The sequence below is a fragment of the Camelus bactrianus genome, chromosome 17 (assembly GCF_048773025.1).
Source record: "Camelus bactrianus isolate YW-2024 breed Bactrian camel chromosome 17, ASM4877302v1, whole genome shotgun sequence".
Taxonomy (NCBI): Eukaryota; Metazoa; Chordata; class Mammalia; order Artiodactyla; family Camelidae; genus Camelus; species Camelus bactrianus.
The window spans coordinates 32,988,182-33,009,618 of NC_133555.1; the positions used below are offsets into that span (position 1 = coordinate 32,988,182).

Sequence of the window (21,437 nt, forward strand, 5' to 3'; positions counted from 1 at the left end):
TATACTATCAAAGAGAGCCAACAGTACCACTACAATTGCTACTGACAGAGAAGCTACAGAACAGTGTTCACAGTGTTAACCCAAAAGAATGAAGCCTCTATAAAGATCAAGCCATGTGACAGTCAACAATCAGCGGTCCTTTACAAACATTCTGGGGGCAAACCAATCAAGCTAGATCAAAAGTATCAAATGAAGTCCAACAAAAAGTACCCTTCAATAAGAAGTTTCAAACTTTTTATTTCAAAGGTACAATGTATTCTTCACTATCTGACAAAGGAAAAAAAAGTACAAATATATTCCCCAACTCCCACCCTAGGGCTAACAGCTGCTGAGGAAGTAGAGACAGGTAGACAACAAGTACAATTTCTCTTCCTTTCATATCATGATTTAAAATAGTTTAATTTTAAAAATCATCATTCAGGTGGAATGAGTATAGCTCAGAGGTAGAGCACAAGCTTAGCAAGCATGAGGTCCTGGGGTTCTATTCCCAGTACCTCTATTCAAAAAAAAAAAATCATCATCCATTATGAAGGACAGATTTACATGTAGATCCACTTAGAGACCATTTAAGTAACAAATTTACAATTAAGCTCCAAAAAAAACCCTACAAACTTCTAAAAATGCTAATTTTTTCTTTGGTATACCAATAAAAATATGCACAGCCCATCCAATTCTTTATCCTTTTTCCAATTTTATAACCAATAGGTAGGAAAGTAAGTACCAACCACTTGTACAAAAAAAGAAACTTTTTACAGAATTCAGCCCAAAAATGGGAGAACATAATTATTCAAAAGGTCTATGTTCAAAGTTCTCTTTCCATTATTTTCATTGATAACTATTATAGAATACCCTGGCATATTTATTTGCACAATGTAATGCTATTTTAAATCTTAATTTATGAGATGTATAAAAGATAATAATTGGCAATAAATAAATGTACATTAAAAATTGAGAACATTTACTCCTAAATGAGTTATTGTTCCTTTAGGATCAGTCACTCCAGAAATCTGTAAACAAATTTCAATAATATTGCCACTGATTAAGATAGTTTTAAAACTATTTTAGAATTCAAATATATATAAAATACTTCTACTAACTTCTAGTCCTAGCCCTGACAAAACACTTTTCATTAAAAATAAACCTGAGCAAAATATATGAAACAATTATGTAAGAGAAATGTAAAGCAACTATCATAGACAAGATTTGAAGCACTAAAATCCTTGGGGAAAGAGAATCAATCATATCAAAGGAGCTCCTCATTCACCTGAGTTTTTCCCCTGAGGATATACCAGCAAAAATGAAGAGTCCTGTTGAGATAAGGAGAAAAGAGTTGACACTAAGAGCTACCTGATACAATCTCCACTCCCAGGATTGCCTAATTCCTAAAGTGCTCATTCAGGGTAAGGTTCCAAGAAGCCCAGCAGAAAGAAGCAGCTGAGAGGCTAAAGAGCTACACGGAGCTACATTACCATTAGAGAAACAATGCTCACATTGACTTTTCACAGAAACAATGGAAACCAAAAATTAATGAAGTAAATATTTAAAATAATAAAAATATTCATCAACCTAGAATTCTACACTCAGGGAAAATACCTTTCAAAAATGATGACAAATTAAAAAAGACATTCACATAAACAGAAGCTGAATGGATCTGCAGCAAACCGGCACTAAAAAAACATTATAAAAGAAATACTTATGGTAAAAAGAAAATAATCCCAGATGGAACCATGAAAAAGCAGAAAGAAAGAAAAAGAACTGGAAAGGGTAAAAAATGTGGGCAAATGAATATAGACAGAAGTAAAATATATGACAACAATGATACAAAAGGTAAGAGAGGGGTAAACAAATCACTGTAAAGTTCATACATTGCTAGAAATGGTAAAGTACAAATTTAAGGTAGACTCTAATAAGTCAAGGATGCAGTTTTAAACTCTAGGGTAACCACCAAGGGACAAACAAAATACTTCAAAACCAACACACTAATAGAGGAAAATAAACAGAATAATAACATGCTAAGTTACTTTAAGAAGGCAAGAAAGGATGTCAAAAAATAAAATAAGGCACAAAGACCAAGATGACAGACTTAAACTTAACTAGATCAATAATTAAATCAAATGCAAATGGACTAAATAATCCAACTTGTCAGACTAAACAAAAATAATCCCCCATTAAGTGCTATTTACATATTCCACACACATACACACACGCTTAAACATAAGAACGCCTAAAAGTTACATGAAAGCCCAAGGTAATCACACGGAGAGGCCTTGAGGAGAAGCGGCCGGTGCGTGGGAGAGAGAAGCTCCACCAGCCCCAGCTCTTCTAGCCCCAGCCATTCAAATCATCCCAGCAGAGACCCCAGATGCTGTGAAACTGAGGTAAGCCCCTTGGCCCCACCCAGATTCTAGACCCACACATACTAAAATTAAATAAGGATAGATTGTTGTTTCAAGTGACTTGATTTCGAGTAGTTTGACAAAATGGAAAAATTGGTAAAACAATTATTAAAGACATTTTTCTTAATAAACAAAAAAAAAGGAAAAAAGGTGAAAGTAAAAGAATGGGTGACTTTCACTTGGCCCCAGAAAAATGGCAGGCGCTGAATCTCTCCACATAGCTTCCAAAAGACATACAGATCAAAAGAAGAATAAATAAAGCCATACATAATCTATGTCTTCAACATTACTAAGTTGTCAGAGAATACTAGGGACTTCAAATCATATTTACATAGAGAAAATATCCAAATTAAACAGAGCTAACTCCAGAGCTTCTGCTACTCCTGTACAGCTCTTCACTACCACATCTCCAAAGCGAGCTTCCCTCCTACTTACCCATTTCCCCTCCGGATGCAACACCTTTTAAGACTGGTATTTCTTTTTCACATAGACTCTCTGGACTATTCCTTGCCCTCTACACACAGGCTTATCGTGGAAGAATGAGTATTCTTAGCTGATATAGGCAGAACAGTATGAAGCAGAGTAGGAATTTTGTCAAAACAAATCAAGTACATGTAAAATCCTGCAGGAAGCTCAACTGGTCATTTTGTCCTCAAACTTAAAAAGCATTAAGATAGCAGCAAGGAACATGAAGGTACACGACAAAACAGCAGTGAATAGACAGGACTTCAGAATACAAAGAGAAGAGATTTAGCAGTTTGAGGTACCTGAGGCCATTCATCAAAGGCCATTTGAAACATAGAATATCAGCATCATTCTAGACACCCAACAAATTTGGTTTCAAATATGTCCAGAAAACTACAAAAATTAAAAATTACGACGCTCCTCTACCAAAAACAGGCCATCTTAAAGACCCAGGGGAGGCAAACACCTATCTATATAAAACTTCAAATCCCGAGGCTTATTTTCTATGGTCCACTGTCTACTACTAACTTAAACTCTCATATAATACTCCATGAATGAAAACGTTCCTGGTGAACAGAAAATCGAGAATTAAAACTACCTTGATTGTGTAAATGTCCAAAAACAGTAAATACATGTTCATTCATTCAGTTATTAAAGTAACCTATTAGGAGAAATATCAAGTCCCAAACAATCCAACACTTTAGAAATGGAGCTCAATAAATAGTGGATTTTCCAAAACTAGAGTCTCAATGAATGACAAACAGCTTAATACTCCAGGCAGACAAGCAGAACCCTCTTTCTGCCACATACCCTCTATGTTTCTTCCAACCTTTTGAGCTTCAGTTTCCTCAACTAAACATGGAGGTAATGTTTCATATGGTTATTTTAAAAATTAGCTGAAATAATGAATGTATAATATCAACTACTATTACCTAGAATATGGTAGGTAAAGAGCAAATGATTATTATAAAACTCTTATCTGCTTTTAAACATTAACTTGTAAGCACAATGGGAAATCAGCCAAAGGCATTTAAAAGTAATAGCTCAGAACTGTATTACACAAATATACACTAAATACTGTAATTTCAAACTTTCTAATAATTTTCACACATAAATCATTTCCTAAAGTTAAGAAAAATAAATCCTTTATAGTTACAAGAAGGCTTTCTTCTTATCAAAAAGATGCAAAATTTTATTATCCATAAATCTCATTAAAATTTAAAATTTTACATGCCATTAGAAAGTGATAGGGAATATTTATCCAGCAAAGTAGAGACTAATAAAAAAAGTATCCAACCAAGGAGTCTCTTTATTTATTATACAATTTTTCAATAATATTAGTAATAATGAAACATCTTCTTTCATTTCTCTATTTCTCTATATGAATTAGAAAGTTAGCACCCCTTTGTTGATGCTTACAGTGATTTTAGTCTAAATACTAAAGTAAGACAAGATAAGAAAAGGAAAACCAATCACATCAGTGGCCAAGATGGCAGTGCAGGAAGACCCTGAGCTCACCTCTCCCACAAGCATACCAAAATTACACCTATTTACAGAGCAACTACCAATGAGAACAACCTGAAGACTAGCAGAAATGATTTTCTACAACTAAAGATATAACAAAGGAACCACAACAAGATGGATAGGAGGGGCAGAAATGTGATATAGTCAAGACCCACACTCCTGAGTAAGCAGTCCCAAATGGGAAGATAATCACAATTGAAGAGGTTCTCCCCAAGAAGCAAGGGGTCTGAACTCCATATCGGGCTCCCCAGTCTAGGGGTCCTCCACTAAAAGATGAGCTTCCAAAACGTCTGGCTTTTAAGGCTAGTAGGACTTGCATATCAGAGAGCCAGAGGGCTATAGGAAAACAAAGACTGTTCTTAAGAAGCTCACACAAAATCTCACATGCTGAGATTCAGGACCCTCTCCTAAGTCTCCAGCTTTCTGACTTAAGATCCTGTGACTTTTCAGCCTCTGTAACCACATGAGTCAATTCCTTATAATAAATCTGTGTGTGTATACACTATATGCATATATAATGTATGCACACACATACATACACTACCTAGCAGGTTGCTCCTACAGACCAGCTCCAATCCACTCTACCAAGTTTCTTCATTAAGGGCAGGCTAGATGTTTCTATGGTAGCCATGCCCTTTCCAAAAGGATCTAAACTTAAGCTTTGAGACAGGAAAATATTCTTTTAAATTCTTGGTTCCTTGCTTGTCAGCTCTTCCTCAGCCCTAGAAATAGTTGATTTCTGCATTTGCTACTTCTATATCCCCTTGAATCTTCTTACACCCCTTTTAGTAGTTAGCCACTTTTTACTAGTTAACAATTATGTATGGATATTAAATATTCCTTATGCAAATTATTAGTGTGATTTGTCTCCTGACTGGATCATAAGTGATACAGCAATAAAGTTTTTATATTTTTATTTTATTCTTTTTATTAATGCTGATAGTGAGCCACTAAATAGAATTTATAACCCCATAATGATTTGATGAGGATAGCTTTAAAAACACTTCTTTAAGGTTATAAACTTAAGAGTTAAACTGCTAAGTCACAGGATATACACATCTAAACTGACAAGGTATCAGCAGTGTATAAGCACTCCCACTGAAATATATCCATGCCAATATTTAGATATGTCAGACATTTAGTCTTCTCAAACTAGTATGTGTGAAATTGTTCATTATTCCAGTTTTAACTTGCTATTCCTTGACTGCTGACAAGATTAAGCATTTCTGTAGTCCCTGATCATATTTTTTCATTTTTCTATTCATCTGTTATTTATTCTTATTAGTTTATAAGTGTTCTTTTATATTCTAGTTGTTTATCCTCGTCAGCTAAATCATTGCAAAAATTTTCCAGTCTGTGATTTGATTTTCATCCTTTTTACACATGAATATATTTCACTGATGCATAATTTACATATAGTGAAATGCAAAGTTCATGAACATATAGTTCTCTGAGCTTTGACAAATGCAACAGCCATATAACCCATATTTCATCAAAACACAGAACTTCTCAATCACCCCGAAAGTTCCCTCATACCTCTTTGCAGTCAATCCTCTCCCACAGGTAATCACTATTCCATTTCGCATCACCACAGATTTGCAGTGTTGCTTGTTCTTGGATTTCATATAACCATCCAGAATGTAATTTTTCTATTTGGTTCTTTGCTCAACATAGTATTTTTAGGATCCATCCATGTTGTTGCATCTTTACATTTTTACCTAGTTTACAAAGATCTTCTATTTTTAAATACATTTTTTCCTGATGTGTAAATGCGTAAGTATGCAAATCATTAGTACACAGCTAAACAAATCTTCAGAGTATGCACCCATATGTCTACCACCCAGTAAATAAAATATTAGCAGCATCCCAAAAGCACGCACACCTCTTCCAACCACTAACATACACACACCCTTAAACTGAATGTGATACAGAAAGGAAAATGGATGAATGGTTGCTACACACAACAGTATCACAGATACACTCTAGATAAGAGAAGCCAGATAAAGTGGTTATCTAACCACTATCTGACAAACATCACCAGCTAACAGTTTGACCTGGTTCTACATTTTATGTACATGAAACCATAACAGCATGAACTCTTACATCTGGCTTCTTTTGTCAAAAGTGTTATCTATGATATTCATCCATATCGTATGTAGCAATAATACATCAATTTTTCTTCCAGGGTCACATTCAATTATATGAATATATCATAATTTATTTGCCCATGCTACTGCTGATGAGCATTTTGGTTTTTTCTAGTTTGCAGCAATTATGAATAAAGCTGCCACTAACATTTTACATGTGTATTTTGCTGTTGGATTTACACTTATGAGTAGACTTGCTGGATCATAAGGTACACATACATTCAGCTTTGGTAAACCGTGCCAAAGAGTCTTCCAAAGTGGTTAACCCACTGTCTCTCCCACCAGCAGTGTATGGGAGTATCAGTCGTTCCACATCCTCATCAGCACTAGGTATTGCCAGTGTTTTGAATTTCAGTCATTCTAGTGCTGTGTCATGGTATCTCACTGTGGTTTAATTTGCATTTCCCTGATGACTGAGACTAAATACCTTCCCATATGTTTACAAGCCATCAGAATATCTGTGTAGTGAGGAGCCAATCCAACCCTTTTGCCCATTTTTCTACCACACTGTCTCATTTTGTTTTACTGAGTTACAATTAACACACAATATTATATTAGTTTAAGGTGTACAAAACAGTGATTTCGTATTTTTACACATTATGAAATAATCATCAGAATAATTCCGGTTACCATCCATCACCATAAAAAGTTGTTACAATATTAATAACTGTATTTCCTATGTGTATATTATATCCCCATGACTTACTTATTTTATAGTCACAAACAGCAAGATCTAATTCTTTTTTATGGCTGAGAAATATTCCTGTGTGGGTGTCTGTGTGTGTCTGTGTATATCTCACATCTTTATCCATTTATCTATTAATGGACACTAAAGTTCCTCCCATATTTTGGCTACTGTAAATAGTGCTTCAATGAACATAGGGGTACATGTAACTCTTTGGATTACTTTTTTGTTTTCTTCAGATAAAGTTCCAGAAATGGAATTGCTGGATCATACAGTAGTTGTATTTTTAATTTTTTGAGAAACCTCCATAATGTTTTCAATAGTGGCTACACTAAATTTACATTCCCACAAACGGTTTATCAGAGTTCTCTTTTCGCCACATCCTGACCAATACCTATTGTTTCTTATCTTTTCTCACGCATGTGGGGTGGTATCTCGTTACAGTTTCAGTTTGCTTTCCTTTATGATTAGTGATGTTGAACATCTTTTCATGCGCATGTTGCCTATCTGTATGTCTTCTTTGGAAAAATGTCTATTCAGGTCCTCTGCCCACTTTTTAATTGGGTTGTTTGGGGTTTTTTGATATTGAGTTGTAAGAGTTCTTTGTATATTTTGGATATGAACCCCCATCTGATATATTGTTGGCAGATATATTCTCCCATTCAGTAGGCTGCCTTTTTGTTTTGTTGGTGGTTCTCTTCGCTGTGCAAAAGCTTTTCAGTTTGATATAGTCCCATTCGTTTATTTTTGCTTTTGGTTCCCTTGCTTGAGAAGACAGATGCAAAAACATATTGCTAAGACCAATGTCAAAGAGCATACTGTCTATATTTTCTTTATGATTTTAGGGCTTATAATTAACTCTTTAATTGATTTTGAGTTTATTTTTGTGTAAAGTGTGAGAAATCCAGTTTGACTCTTTTGCATACAGCTGTCCAGTTTTCCAAACATTACTAAATAGGTTGTCTTTTCTCCATTGTATATTCTTGCTTTCTCTGTTGTAGACTAATAGACCATATAAATGTGGGCTTATTTCTGGGCTCTCTATTCTGTTCCACTGATCTGTGTGTCTGTTTTTATGCCAGTACTATACTGTTTTGATTACTATATCCTGGTAGTATAGTTTCAATCCTGGGAGCATGATACATCCAGCTTGATTCTTCTTTCCCAACATTGTTTTGGCTATACAAGGTCTTTTATGGTTCCCTGCAAATTGTAGGATTATTTGTTCTAGTTCTGTGAAAATGACGTTAGTATTTTGATAGGGACTGCAATGAACCTGCAGACTGCTTTGGATAGTATGGACATTTTAATGATACTGATTCATCCAATCCATGAACATGGTACATCTTTCCATTTATGTGTGTTGTCTACAATTTCTGTATTCAATGTCTTATAGTTTTCAGAGTACAGATTTTTCACATCCCTGGTTAAATTTATTCTGAAGGCTTTTTTTTTTTTGTTTCAATTGTAAATGGGATTATTTTCTTAATTTCTCTTTCTGACAGTTCATTCTTAGCATAAAGAAATGCAACTGACTTCTTTAACTTAACTTTGTATCCTGAAACTTTACTAAATTCACTTATTGGTAATAACAGTTTTTTGGTGGAGTCTTTGGGGTTTTCCATACATAGTATCATGTCATCTGAAAACAGGGACAGTTTTATTTCCTCCTGTCCAATTTGGATTCCACTCTTAGTATTTTTCTTGCCTAATTGCTGTGGACCTTCTCTCCCTTTCAGATCCCTCCCAGGGGCACAGATCCTAACCCAATGCCTCTTTTATATGGAGATCTTTCTTGAAGCTTTGGTTGTAAAGGAGTTCTTCTGTCCTGGGAGCAAGGAAGTCAAGCTACAATCTGAGCATCCCAGTCCTGGGGCCCTGCATGAAGGAGACAAGCCCCTTTGGCTGCTGGGAGAATTGCTGGGAGAGACAGAAGGGCTGAAGAAGCCTAGAGTCTATCTGTGAAGAATGCGTGCATGCTGACTTGCCAACACTGGAGAAGAGACAGTCTCACACTGGCGGATGCTACTTCACTGCACTCCCCAATCCAAACAGTTGAATACCCCAGCCCCATTCACTCCACACCACAGCTGGTTTGAGATCTGGGCCCCTCAGAAAAGATTTGGTCTAGCTATGCAGAGACAGACCAGTGGGTCTAGGGCATGATCCAGGTGGAGTGCTGATGGCCACTCCACACAAGGGCAGTGAGTTGAGTAGATACAGCCACTGTCAGGATGCACATGGGATGGAGCCACAGGAGCATGCAGTAGTGAAGTGCTGAATCTCGGGCAGACAAACCCTGGGAGAGAACTCGATCTAGCTATGCAGAGACAACTAGGAGGGCCTGGGGTGTGATCTGAGCAAGGCAGCAGTGACCAGTGTCAGTGCACGCAGGAGGCATGCAGTGATTTATTTTCCAGTGACACTGCCCAAACTCCACCCACTCCACACCACAGCTCAGAGCTGGATCTGGACCAGACAGGTCCTGGCAGAAGACTGCCACAGAAGAAACCCAGATCTCTGGTGACAACCCAGTCACCTCAATTCCTAAAGCCACAGGTGCCCTGACCTGCAACCCCAGTCAACTCCACACCACAGCCTTGCATCAGATCTGAGACAAACACAACAAAGGAAGGGAAGTGATCTTGTGCTGTTTCTGAACAGAGTCATAGATGTCTACAAAGGTAGCATATAGGTCCCCTATGAGTGCACAGATCTCACTTGCTTCAGAAATCACCTCCTATGGGGTAGGGAACACACTCAAGGGAAACACAGCCTGATTAAGCTCAACCCTCAGGGCTTCTACTCCAGCATCTAAGGAGTAGACCTCATCCCTGACAGGGCAGTGACAGCCAAGGGGCAGAGAGGAAGTCCCATCTCACACCCTGAATAGGCTATAAATCCTCCAACAGCAATCACACCCCCTATCAAGGGAATAACAGCCAGCATACCCTGAGGAAAGATGTGGCTGGCATCCAGACCAAAATAAGCTCTCCCACTGAAGACACTGGACACACACAGTTTACACAAGAACGCTTCCACAAAAGGAAAGAGAGGAAGAGAGAGAGAAAGAGAGAGAGAAAGAAAGAAAGGAAAGAAAGGAAAGAAAGAAAGAAAGAGAAAGAAAGAAAGAAAGAAAGAAAGAAAGAAAGAAAGAAAGAAAGAAAGCCCTTCAAGACCACAGTAGATAACTATTACTCTTAAATTCATAGAGACAGAAAAAGTTAAGTAAAATGAAAAGGAAGAGGAACTACTCACATTAAAACAGCAAAATAAATCCCCTGAAAGAATAATGAAAAAGAGCTCACCAGTCTACCAGATCCCAAGTTCAAAAAGGTGCTAAAAAAAATGCTAACTGAATTAAGAAGGACTTTTTATAGAAATGCAGGTGACTATAATAAGGAACTAGAAACTACAAAGTTGAACCAATATAAAATAGATAATTCAGTTGGCAAGATAAAAACAAATATAGAAGCAATGAATAGACAACTAAATGATACAAAAGAATGAATAAGTGACCTGGAAGACAGAATAATGGAAATCACCCAATCAGAACAGCAGACAGAAAGACAAATGAAAAAAAATAATAATAATAATAAAAACAACATACAAGATCTATGGGATAATATAAAACATGCCAACCTATGTATAATAGGGGTTCCAGAAATAGAAGAGAGACAGAAGGGAATGAAAATGTATTTTAGGAACTTATGCCTGAAAACATAACAAATCTAAAAAAGAAAACAGACATCCAGGTACAGGAAGCACAGAGGGTCCCAAACAAGATGAACTCAGACACACAAGATATTATCATGATTAAAATGACTAAAGTTAAAGATAAAGAGGGGATTCTAAAGGCAGCAAAAGAAAAACAGAGTTAAGTACAAGGGAATCCCAGTAAGGTTATCAAATGATCTCCCTGCAGAAACTTTGCAGGTCAGAAGAGTGTAGCATAATATATTCAAATTCTGAAAGGAAAAAACATGCAACCTAGGATACTCTACCAAGCAAGATTATCATTTAGAATAGAAGGAAAAATGAAGAATTTCTCAGACAAGCAAAAACTAAAAGAATTCAGCAATACTAAACCTAACCTAAAAGAAATATTGAAAGGTCTTCTCTAAATAGAAAAGAAGAATCTATAGGAAAGCAAAAATCACAATAGGAAAGGCAAATATATAAAAAGATTGAAGATCACTTAAATAAGACAGTACATAGATTAAAAATAACCAAAAAATTGTAAAAGTGATTATAACTACAGTTAACAGTAAAAGAATAATCATGAAGATATAAAACAAGACATCAAAGTAACAGAATGTAGATCTTCAGAATCTGTTTGAACTTAAATGATAATCAGTTTAAAGCAAGTAGATATGGTTATGGGTCAACATACTTGAACTCCATGGTAACCACAAATCAAAAAACATACAACATATATACAAAAATAAAATGAAAGGAACTATAAAAGAAAATAATCAAACCACAAAAAGAAAGAAACTAAAAGAAGAAATGAACAAAGAAGAATGATAAAAGTAACTGGAAAACAAAGATTAAAATGGCAATAAGTACATACTTACTTTAAATGTCAATGGACTCAGTGAACCAATCAAAAGCCACAGAGTGGCAGACTGGATTAAAAAAACAAGAACCTACAATATGCTGCCTATAAATGACTCACTTCAGAATGAAAGACTCAAACTGAAAATGAGAGAATGGAAAAAGTATTTCATGCAAATGGAAATAACAAGAAAGCAGGGGCAGCAATGTTCATATCAGACAAAATAGACTTTAAAACAAAGGCCATTAAGACAAAAAAAGGGTGTTGTATAATGACAGAGATCAATACAAGAGGATATTACACTCGTTAACATGTACACACCTAATACAGAAGCACCTAAATAAATAAATCAAATACTAACAGACATAAAGGTAAAAACAGACAATACAATAAAAATAGACAATACAATACAATAATAAGGAGGAGATTTAACATCCCACTGACATCAGTGGACAGATTATCCAGACAAAAAAAAAATCAATATGGCAAAACTAGGTCTTAAATGACATAATAGACCAGTTGGGTTTAATTAATATCTCCAAGACACGACATTTTAAAAAAAAAAAAGAATACATGGTCTTTCAAATTCACACAGAATGTTCTCTAGGATAGAGCACATACTAGGTCACAAACAAGCCTCAACAAATATAAGAGGATAGAAATTATTTCAAGTATCTTTTCTGACCATAATGGTATGAAATTAGAAATCAACCACAGGACGAAAAATGGGAAAAGAACAAACACATGGAGACTAAACAACATTCTACTAAAAAAACCAATGGGTCAACAATGAAAACAGAAGAAATCAAAAAATACCCTGAGAAAAGTGAAAATGAAAAGACAACCTTACAAAATCTATGGGATGCAGCAAAGGCAGGTCTAAGAGGAAAGTACATGGCAATACAGGCCTTCCTCAGGAAACAAGAAAAATCTAAAATAAACAACCTAACCTACCACCTAAGAGAATTAGAAAAAGAAGAACAAACAAAACCCAGTCAGCAGAAAGAAGGAAATAATAAAGATCAGAGAGGAAATAAACATAATAGAGATGAAAGAAAGAAAGAGAGGAAGGGAGGAAAGGAAGGAAAGGAAGGAAAGGAGGAAGGAAGGGAGGAAGGGAGGGAGGGAGGGAGGGAGGGAGGAAGGAAGGAAGGAAGGAAGGAAGGAAGGAAGGAAGGAAGGATGGATCAATAAAGCCAAGAGCTAGATTTTTGAAAAGATAAACAAAATTGACAAACCTCTATCCAGGCTGACCATGAAGTAAAGAGACAGAACCCAAATAAACAAAATAAGAAATGAAAGAGGAGAAATAACAGTGAGTATCACAGAAATACAAAAAAAAAAAAAAATAAGAGAATACTATTAACAGTTACATGTCAACAAATTGGACAACCTAGAATAAATAGACAAGTTTCTAGAAACAAACAACCTGCCAAAACTGCATCAAGAAGAAACAGATAAGGGGAAGGGTACAGCTCAGTGGTAGAGTGCATGCCTAGCATTCATGAGGTCCTGGGTTCAATCCCCAAGTACCTCCATTAAAATAAATAAATAACTTGATTACCTCCCCAAAACAAAATTTTAAAAAAGAAGAAGAAACAGATAATTTCAGCAGACAAATCACTAGAAATGAAATATAATCTATAATAGGGGGAAAAAAAAAAACTTCCTGCAAACAAAGTCCAAGACTGGACAGCTTCACTGGGGAATTCTATCAAACATATAAAGAACTTAACCCTATCTTTCTCAAATTATTCCCCCAAAAAATATTAACGAGAAGGTAACACTCCAAAATTCATTCTATGATTCCACCATCACCCTGAAACCAAAACCAAGGACACCACAGTTATGGGCCAGTATCTGTGATGAATATTGATCCTCAACAAAATAGTAGCAAACCAAATCCAAACACATAAAACGGATCATACACCATGATCAAGCTGGATTTATTCCAGGGTCACAAGAATGGTTCCACATATGCAAATCAATCAATGTTATATATCACATTAACAAAAGGAAAAGACGAAACCACATATCATTTCAACAGATGCAGAAAAAGCATCTGACAAAAATCAACATCTATTCATGATTTAAAAACCTCATCAAAGTGGTTATAGAGGGGACGTATCTCAACATAATAAAGGCTATTTATGAAAAATCCACAACTAACATAATATTCAATAGTGAAAAGCTGAAAGCCCTCCCACTAAATTCAGGAACAAGACAAGGGTGCCCACTCTCACCACTTCTATTTAACGCAATATTGAGAATCTTAGCCACAGCAATCAGACAAGAAAAACAAATAAAAGGGATCCAAATTGGAAGAGAGGAGGTAAAGTGTCACTATTTGCCAATGACATGATACTGTATACAGAACCCTAAAGTCTCTACATATAAACTATTAGAACTAATAAATAAATTCAGCAAGGTAGCAGGATACAAGATTAACATACAGGAATCTGTTGCATTTCTTTCCATTAATAATGAAATAACAGAAAAATAAAGTTTTAGAAATTATATTTAAAATCACATCAAAAAAAAAATATCCAGGAATAAACTTAACCAAGGAGGTAAAAGACTTATATGCTGAAAATCATAGAACACTGATAAAGGAAACTGAAGATGATTAAAAAAAATGGAAAGATATCCCATGCTCTTGAATTTGAAGAATTAATATTATTAAAATGGCCATACTATCAAAAACAATTGACAAAGTTAATGCAATTCCTCTCAAAATACTCATGATATTTTTCAGAGAAAAAAACAAATAATCCTAAAATTTATATGTAACCATAAACGACCCAGAATGGCCAACACAATTGTGAGAAAAAAGGACAAAGCTGGAGGTATAACCCTTCCAGACTTCAGACTAAACTACATAGCTAGAGTAATCAAAACAGCATGGTACTGGCACAAAAAGATACACAAAGACAATGTAACACTATAGAGCGCCCAGAAATAAAGCCATGCATCTACAGTCAATTAATCTACAACATAGGAGGTAAGAATCATACATGGAGAAAAGACAGTCTCTTTGACCAATGGTGCTGGAAAAGCTGGACAACTACATGTTAATCAATGAAATTAGTACATTACCTCACACCAAACACAAAAATAAACTCAAAATGATTTAAAGACCTAACTGTAAGACACGACACCATGAAACTCCTGGGGACAACAGAGGCAAAACATTCTTTGACATAAATCATAGCAATATTTTCTTAGATCAGTCTCCTAAGGCACAAGAAATAAAATCAAAGATAAGCAAATAAGACCTAATCAAAATTAAAGGCTTTTTCACAGTAAAGGAAATCATCAACAAAACAAAAATACAACCTATAGCATGGGAAAAAGTATTTGCAAATGATACAACCAACAAGGGGTTAATATCCAAAATATACAAACAGCTCATACAAGTCAACACGGAAAAAACAAACAACCCAATCAGAAAATGGGCACAAGACCTAAACAGGCATTTTTCCAAAGAAGACATACAGATGGCCAACACGCACATGAAAAGATGCTTAACATCATTAATTATTAGAGAAATTCAAATCAAAACCACAGGGAGATGTCACTCACACCAGTTAGAATGGCTATTATCAAAAAGCCTACCAAAAAAAAAAGCCTACAAATAACAAATGCTAGAGAGGGTGTGGAGAAAAGGGAATCTTTGTATACCACTGGTGTGAATGTAAATTTGTGCAGCTACTATGGCAAACAGTATGTAGGTTCCTTAAAAAACTAAAAATAGAGCTACCATGTGATCCAGCAATCCCACTCCTGGGTGTATATCTGGAAAAATTGAACACTTATTGGAAAAGATAAATACACCCCAGTCTTCACAGCAGCACTATTCACAACAGCAAAGACATGGAAACAATCCATGGCCCCTCACCAGAAGACTGGCTTAAGAAGATGTGGTACAAAATGGAATATTACTCAGCCATAAAAAGGATGAAACATTGCCATTTGCAGCAACATGGATGGACCTAGAGACTATTATTCTTAGTGAAATAAGTCAGACAAAGACAAATACTCTATGAAATCACTTATATGTGGAATCTAAAATATAATTCTAATGTATCTATATACAGAACAGAAATAGACTCATAGACACAGAAAACAAACTTAAGGTTACCAAAGGGGAGAGGCAGGAGAGAGGCACAAATTAGGAGTATGGATTAACAGATACAAACTACTACATAAAATAGATAAACAATGAGAATTTACAGTATAGCAGGGAATTATATTCAATATCTTATAATAACCTATAGTAGAATATAATCTGCAAAAATAATAACTGAATCACTATGCTGTACATCTGAAACTAACTTAATATTATACTTAAATTTTTTAATTAATATTTAATATTTCTTGTAAGGCCAGTTAAGTGGTAATGAACTCCTTTAGTTTTTGCTTGTGTTGGAAACTCTTCACCTGTCCTTCAATTTTGAATGATAACCTTACTGGATAGAGTACTCTAGGTTTTAAGTTCTTTCCTTTCAGCACTGTAAATACATACTGTCATTCCCTTCTGGCCTATGAAGTTTCTGCTGAGAAATCAGCTGACAGTCTTATGGGGTTTCCCTTGTATGTAATTAGTTAGTTGTTTTTCTCTTGTTGCCTTTAAGATTCTTCTTTATCTTTAACTTTAATCATTTTAATTATAATATGTCTTGGTGTGGATCCCTTTGGGTTCATCTTGTTTGGGACTCTCTGTGACTCCTGGTCCTGGATGTCTTGTTTCTTTCCCCAGGTTAGGGAAGTTTTCAGCCATTACTTCTTCCAGTAAGTTTTCTGTCCCTTTCTCTCTTTCTTCTCCTTCTGGGACCCCTATAATGCAAATGTTAGTATACTTGATGTTCCAGAGGTCCCTTAAACTCTCATGTTTTTTAAATTCTTTCTTCTTTTTGTTGTTCTGACTGGATGATTTCTACTATTCTATCTTCCAGATAGTTTACCTGTCCTGTATCATCTGATCTGCTGTTGATTCCCTCCAGTGTATTTTTTTTCTTCAGTTACTGTATTCTTCATTTCTGAATGGCTCTTTCTTCTAAGTCTTTGTTGAAGTTCTCACTGAGTTCCTCCATTTTTCTCCCAAGTTCAGAGAGCATCCTTATGACCATTTCTCCATTTCATTAGGGGCTTTTCATGGGGTTTTATTTTGTTCTTTCACTTGTTCATCAGGCTTGCTTTAGTGCCTAATTCTTAAAATTTTTTTAATTTGGGGGGGGATTAGGTTTTTATTTATTCATTTATCCTTTAATGGAAGTACTGGGGACTAAATCCATGACCTTGCGCATGCTAGGTACACACTCTACCACTAAGCTATACCCTCACCTATTTTGTTCTTTCATTTGAAACGTACTCATCCATCTCCTTTTGTTTGACTTTTGGTTTTTGTTTCTATGAATCTGGCAAAATAGCTACTACCTCTCTTGGTTTTGAAAGAATGGTCTCATGTGGGAGCATCACCTGTGCAGACTGCTTGCACCTGCCATCTGTCCAGGCAAGGGGACATCCCTGAGGAATGCTGCACCCAAGGCCAAAGGTATGGACTGGGCTGGACTGGTCTAAGCTAGACGTAGTCCCTGGAGAGCAGCAGGTAGTGGTGGAGGGATGACTAGAACTGGATCAGGTCTGGGCTGGGGGAAAGGGGCAACCCCTGGGGAATGCTGTATCCAAGGTGGCCTTGAAGGAATATCTAGGCTGGATCAGGCCCAAGCAAAGGTAGTCCCTGGGGAACACTGCACCCAAGGTCATCTTTGCAGGATGGCTGGAGCTAGAGTGGGCTTGAAGGGAGCTCTGGATAGACTCAAACAATGGCACTCACTGGTGCCTCTGACCTCAGAGAGGGCTCCAGCAGTTCCTTGTTAATTTGGCAGAAGCTCTAGAGTTAGTAAATGGATTTTCTTCCTATATAGTCTAGATGCCCATTAAACTGCTATTTTTTTTTAACCTTGTCCAAGGGCAGGCAAATCTGTGCTCAGGATCCCCAGTTACATCCCTCACTACTGCAGGTCACCAGGGGTGAGGTTTCTGTGGATACCATGTCTTCGTCTTTTCTACCCATTTCTACTTGGTCCTTCTATGTGCACAGCAGCTGTTCAATCAGCTCTCAGGTCTTTAGCGGGAAGAACTGCTCTATGTGCATGTGTAGATTTGCTTTGTCCACGGGAGAAGAGGTGAGCTTAGGGTCTTCCTATACTGCCATTTTGCCCTTCTCCCTCTAATTTTTTATTCGCAATAGTTCCTTATACACTCTGGATACAAGTCCTTTAATCCATCTCTCTCTCACTGTGACTTATTCTTTCCCCTCTCCTTAATGATATCTGTTGAACAGACCTTCATTTTAATAAAAGTACAACTCATCAATAAAAGATCTTTGTCTACCTCTAGGTCAAAAAGGATATTTCCTATGCTTCCTTCAAGGTGCATTACTGTTTTACATTTCACATTTATATCTACCATCCAACTGGAATTGAGTTCGGAGTGTATGCTGTGAAGTAGGATTCCAGGCTCACTGATTTCAATACTGACGCAATACCATTTATTGATGAGGCCATCATTTTTCATTCCAACTGGTCCAGCATCACCTAGTGTAAAGAACATCATTTCCCTACTGCACTGCAATACCACCTTTTTCACATATCACTGGATGATAAGCATGACAATCTATTTCTGGACCCTCTACTCTGTCATTATTCTGTCTTTGCACCCAAACCACAATGTCTTAATTTATAAGTCTCATTTTTAGATCTCAGTGGGAAATCTTTCAATGTTTCACAACTGAATATGATGTTTTCTGTAGGCATTTAGTAGATATTCTGTATCAGATTAAGAAAATTATATTCTTATTTTGCTAAGAGCATCATGAAGTAGTTTTGATTTATACTTCTGTTTTAAGAAAATTACTAAAATAAGTACTGCACTAGAGCTTCCTTTCCAGAAAAGTGGACTCCCAGACTTATGTGGTTCCTGAGTCACGGTAGGTTGCACTTACTCCCATATCCATCTGAACTGTAGCCAAGTGGATCAGAGCTCCAGTTTCATGAGCACTATCTCCATGCTCCCACGGCAAAATTTCCACTCTTGTTATATAATTTAAGATGGTTTCTAGTCATGCTAAATTGCTATCCTAGGCTGCCCAAGTTATTTCCTATGGTGTCAATTTTGTTGTCAGTGCTCTGATTTTCTGTAATGTTTCCATAGCTGTATTTCTCCCATATAGATTGCTGATTTGAGTGCATAATTTTGAAGAATGTGGTATTTTTCAATAATGCATAAATATTACAGGAGAAATATCCAAATATATCATGGACAAGGCTAGCAGTCAAGCCAAACTTGATTTGAGCATATTTATTGCCTTGTTTTAATTATGGCTGATCACATCCAGCCAATGAGACAGAAATATAGAAATGAACTGATTATAGTTCAATTCTATTCAAATGCAGCTAGTCTTAAGTGGAAGACTATGTGACCATAGGAAATGAAAAATCATCATTTGACATAGTACGTAGGAATCATGTCCTGACAGCCAACAACAGTTATTTAATTATTGGCTCTATTAATATTTGTCTACTCTATTAGAGTAGAGTCAAAATAGCTTTATGCTGAACATAGATCAGGAATGATTTTAAATAGCAGTGTATCATAACATGATTAATTATGGCTTCGGAATGATTGCTTATAAACTAGTATTACAAAATAGATATAAATACTGCAAAAAATAATCACTATTTGTGTGTTATAATTCATGGTTCCATACTTACCTTCACACTTTTCAAGAATCTGGACTGTTTCTCCTATTTCTAAGACCAACCCTTGAGGGACAGATCCTCGAAAGCTGCATATCACTAGAAAAACAAAGATAAACACATCAATTAGCATTTTTAAATACTGAGACAGGGTCAGTGTCACTGAAATTAAACATTAAATTTTCTTAAATATATACTCTCCTTTCTAATTCGTTTTTCAAAAAATGTAAGTCCTTTCCAACTTAATCTGTATTTTGAAAGGTAATATTTAGTAGTTCAGAACACCAAAGTGCATGTTGGCAAAATCACTATTATCTAGTGATGCATGTGCGTGAAAACATTTCTGTAAACAGAGTCTTTCACTCTCTTTCAGCATGGCTTGAGTTCATACGTCCTTTTGTGGCAAGTATGTACCAATTAAGAAAAAATAAACATTGTAAGCTTCAAAAAAAGAAAAAAAAATTGTAAGCTTCTTATGTACTACAGACAGAAAGATATTTTTATATAAATAAATATGATTATCTTTAAGAAACAGAATCCCCATAATAAAAATAAACAAAGATTAATGAAATAAAAAGCAAATGTAAAACAGAGAAAATCTAGATACCCATTAAAGTCCCATGTATTTTTATTTTTAGAAAACTGACAAACTGTTAGGGGACGGTATCACTCAGCGGTAGAGTGCACATTTAGCATGCATGAGGGTCCTGGGTTCAATTCCCAGTACCTCCATTTAAAAAAAAAAAAAGAAAAGAAAGAAAGAAAGAATAGGAAATTGACAAACTGATTCCAAAATTTACATAATACAAAAAAACAAGAATAGCTTTGTCAATCTTAAAGGATGTACACTCTCATATATCAAGTCTTATAATCTGAAACTCTTTAGAAATATTGACATTAATATACATCTACGCAAGACTGATCCAAAAAAGGTACAAAATATCAGCAATAAAAACATTAATGTAACCAATAATTAAATGATATATAAAAGGATATTAGATAAAACTTCATAATAAAATTTGAAAATTTAGAATCTAGATAAATTTGTAGAAAGATAAACTTATAAAAACTGACAATCAGAAGTTAAAAACTGAAACCAATACAGAAAATATGTGAACGTGTAGCAAGGTCACAAGATACAAGGTGAATTTTTTAAAGTCTATATAGGAACAAAGAATTAGAAAATGAAATATTTTAGAAATACACCACTTACAACAGCATCAAAAATGTCAAGTAACTATAAAGAAATCTAAGAGACATATGGAAGAACTCTATATAGAAAACTGTAAGACATTAGATATAGTAAAGAGCCTAATAAATAAAGGTATACCTCATACTAATGGTTCCAAGACTCAACAGTATTAAGATACAGATTTTCCCCAAATTGATCATAAGATTCTATGTAATATCAACCAAATCCCAGCAGACACTTGTGATTCTACAATGTGCATAAAAATGCAAAGGATGAAGGAAGGGGACATACTGCCTCATATCAGCCTTTTCAGTTGTTTAAAAAAAAACCCAAGCTATAAAAGTGTGTGTGTGTATCATCATCTATTTGTATGTGTACATATATGTATATATTTAATCTCAACCAAAGACATCAAATTTGCTTACTGGTTACTACAGACAACGTTCATATCCCCCAAAAATTCCTACGCTGAAACCTAATCCCCAATGTGATGGTATTCGGAAGCGAGATCTTTGGTACATGATTAGATCATTAAAGTGGATCCTTCATGAATGGGATTAGTGCCTTTATAAATCAAGAACCCAGAAAGATTCCTCACTCCTACTACAATGTAAGGACACAGAAGTTGGCAGTCTGCAACCCTGACAAGAGCCCTCATCCAAATCTGACCATGTTGGCACCCTGATCTCAGACTGTACAGCCACCAGCAC

At 35.7% G+C, this 21,437-nt stretch overlaps 1 protein-coding gene across 1 annotated transcript in view; it reads right to left on the bottom strand.

Moving 5' to 3' along the window:
• Positions 1-21,437, bottom strand: part of DOCK3 (dedicator of cytokinesis 3) — a 299,153-nt gene that overhangs the window by 253,122 nt on the left and 24,594 nt on the right. The window contains exon 2 of the mRNA XM_074344805.1: positions 19,551-19,634. Coding sequence (XP_074200906.1) covers positions 19,551-19,634 — 84 coding nt within the window. The remainder of the gene's footprint in view (positions 1-19,550; positions 19,635-21,437) is intronic.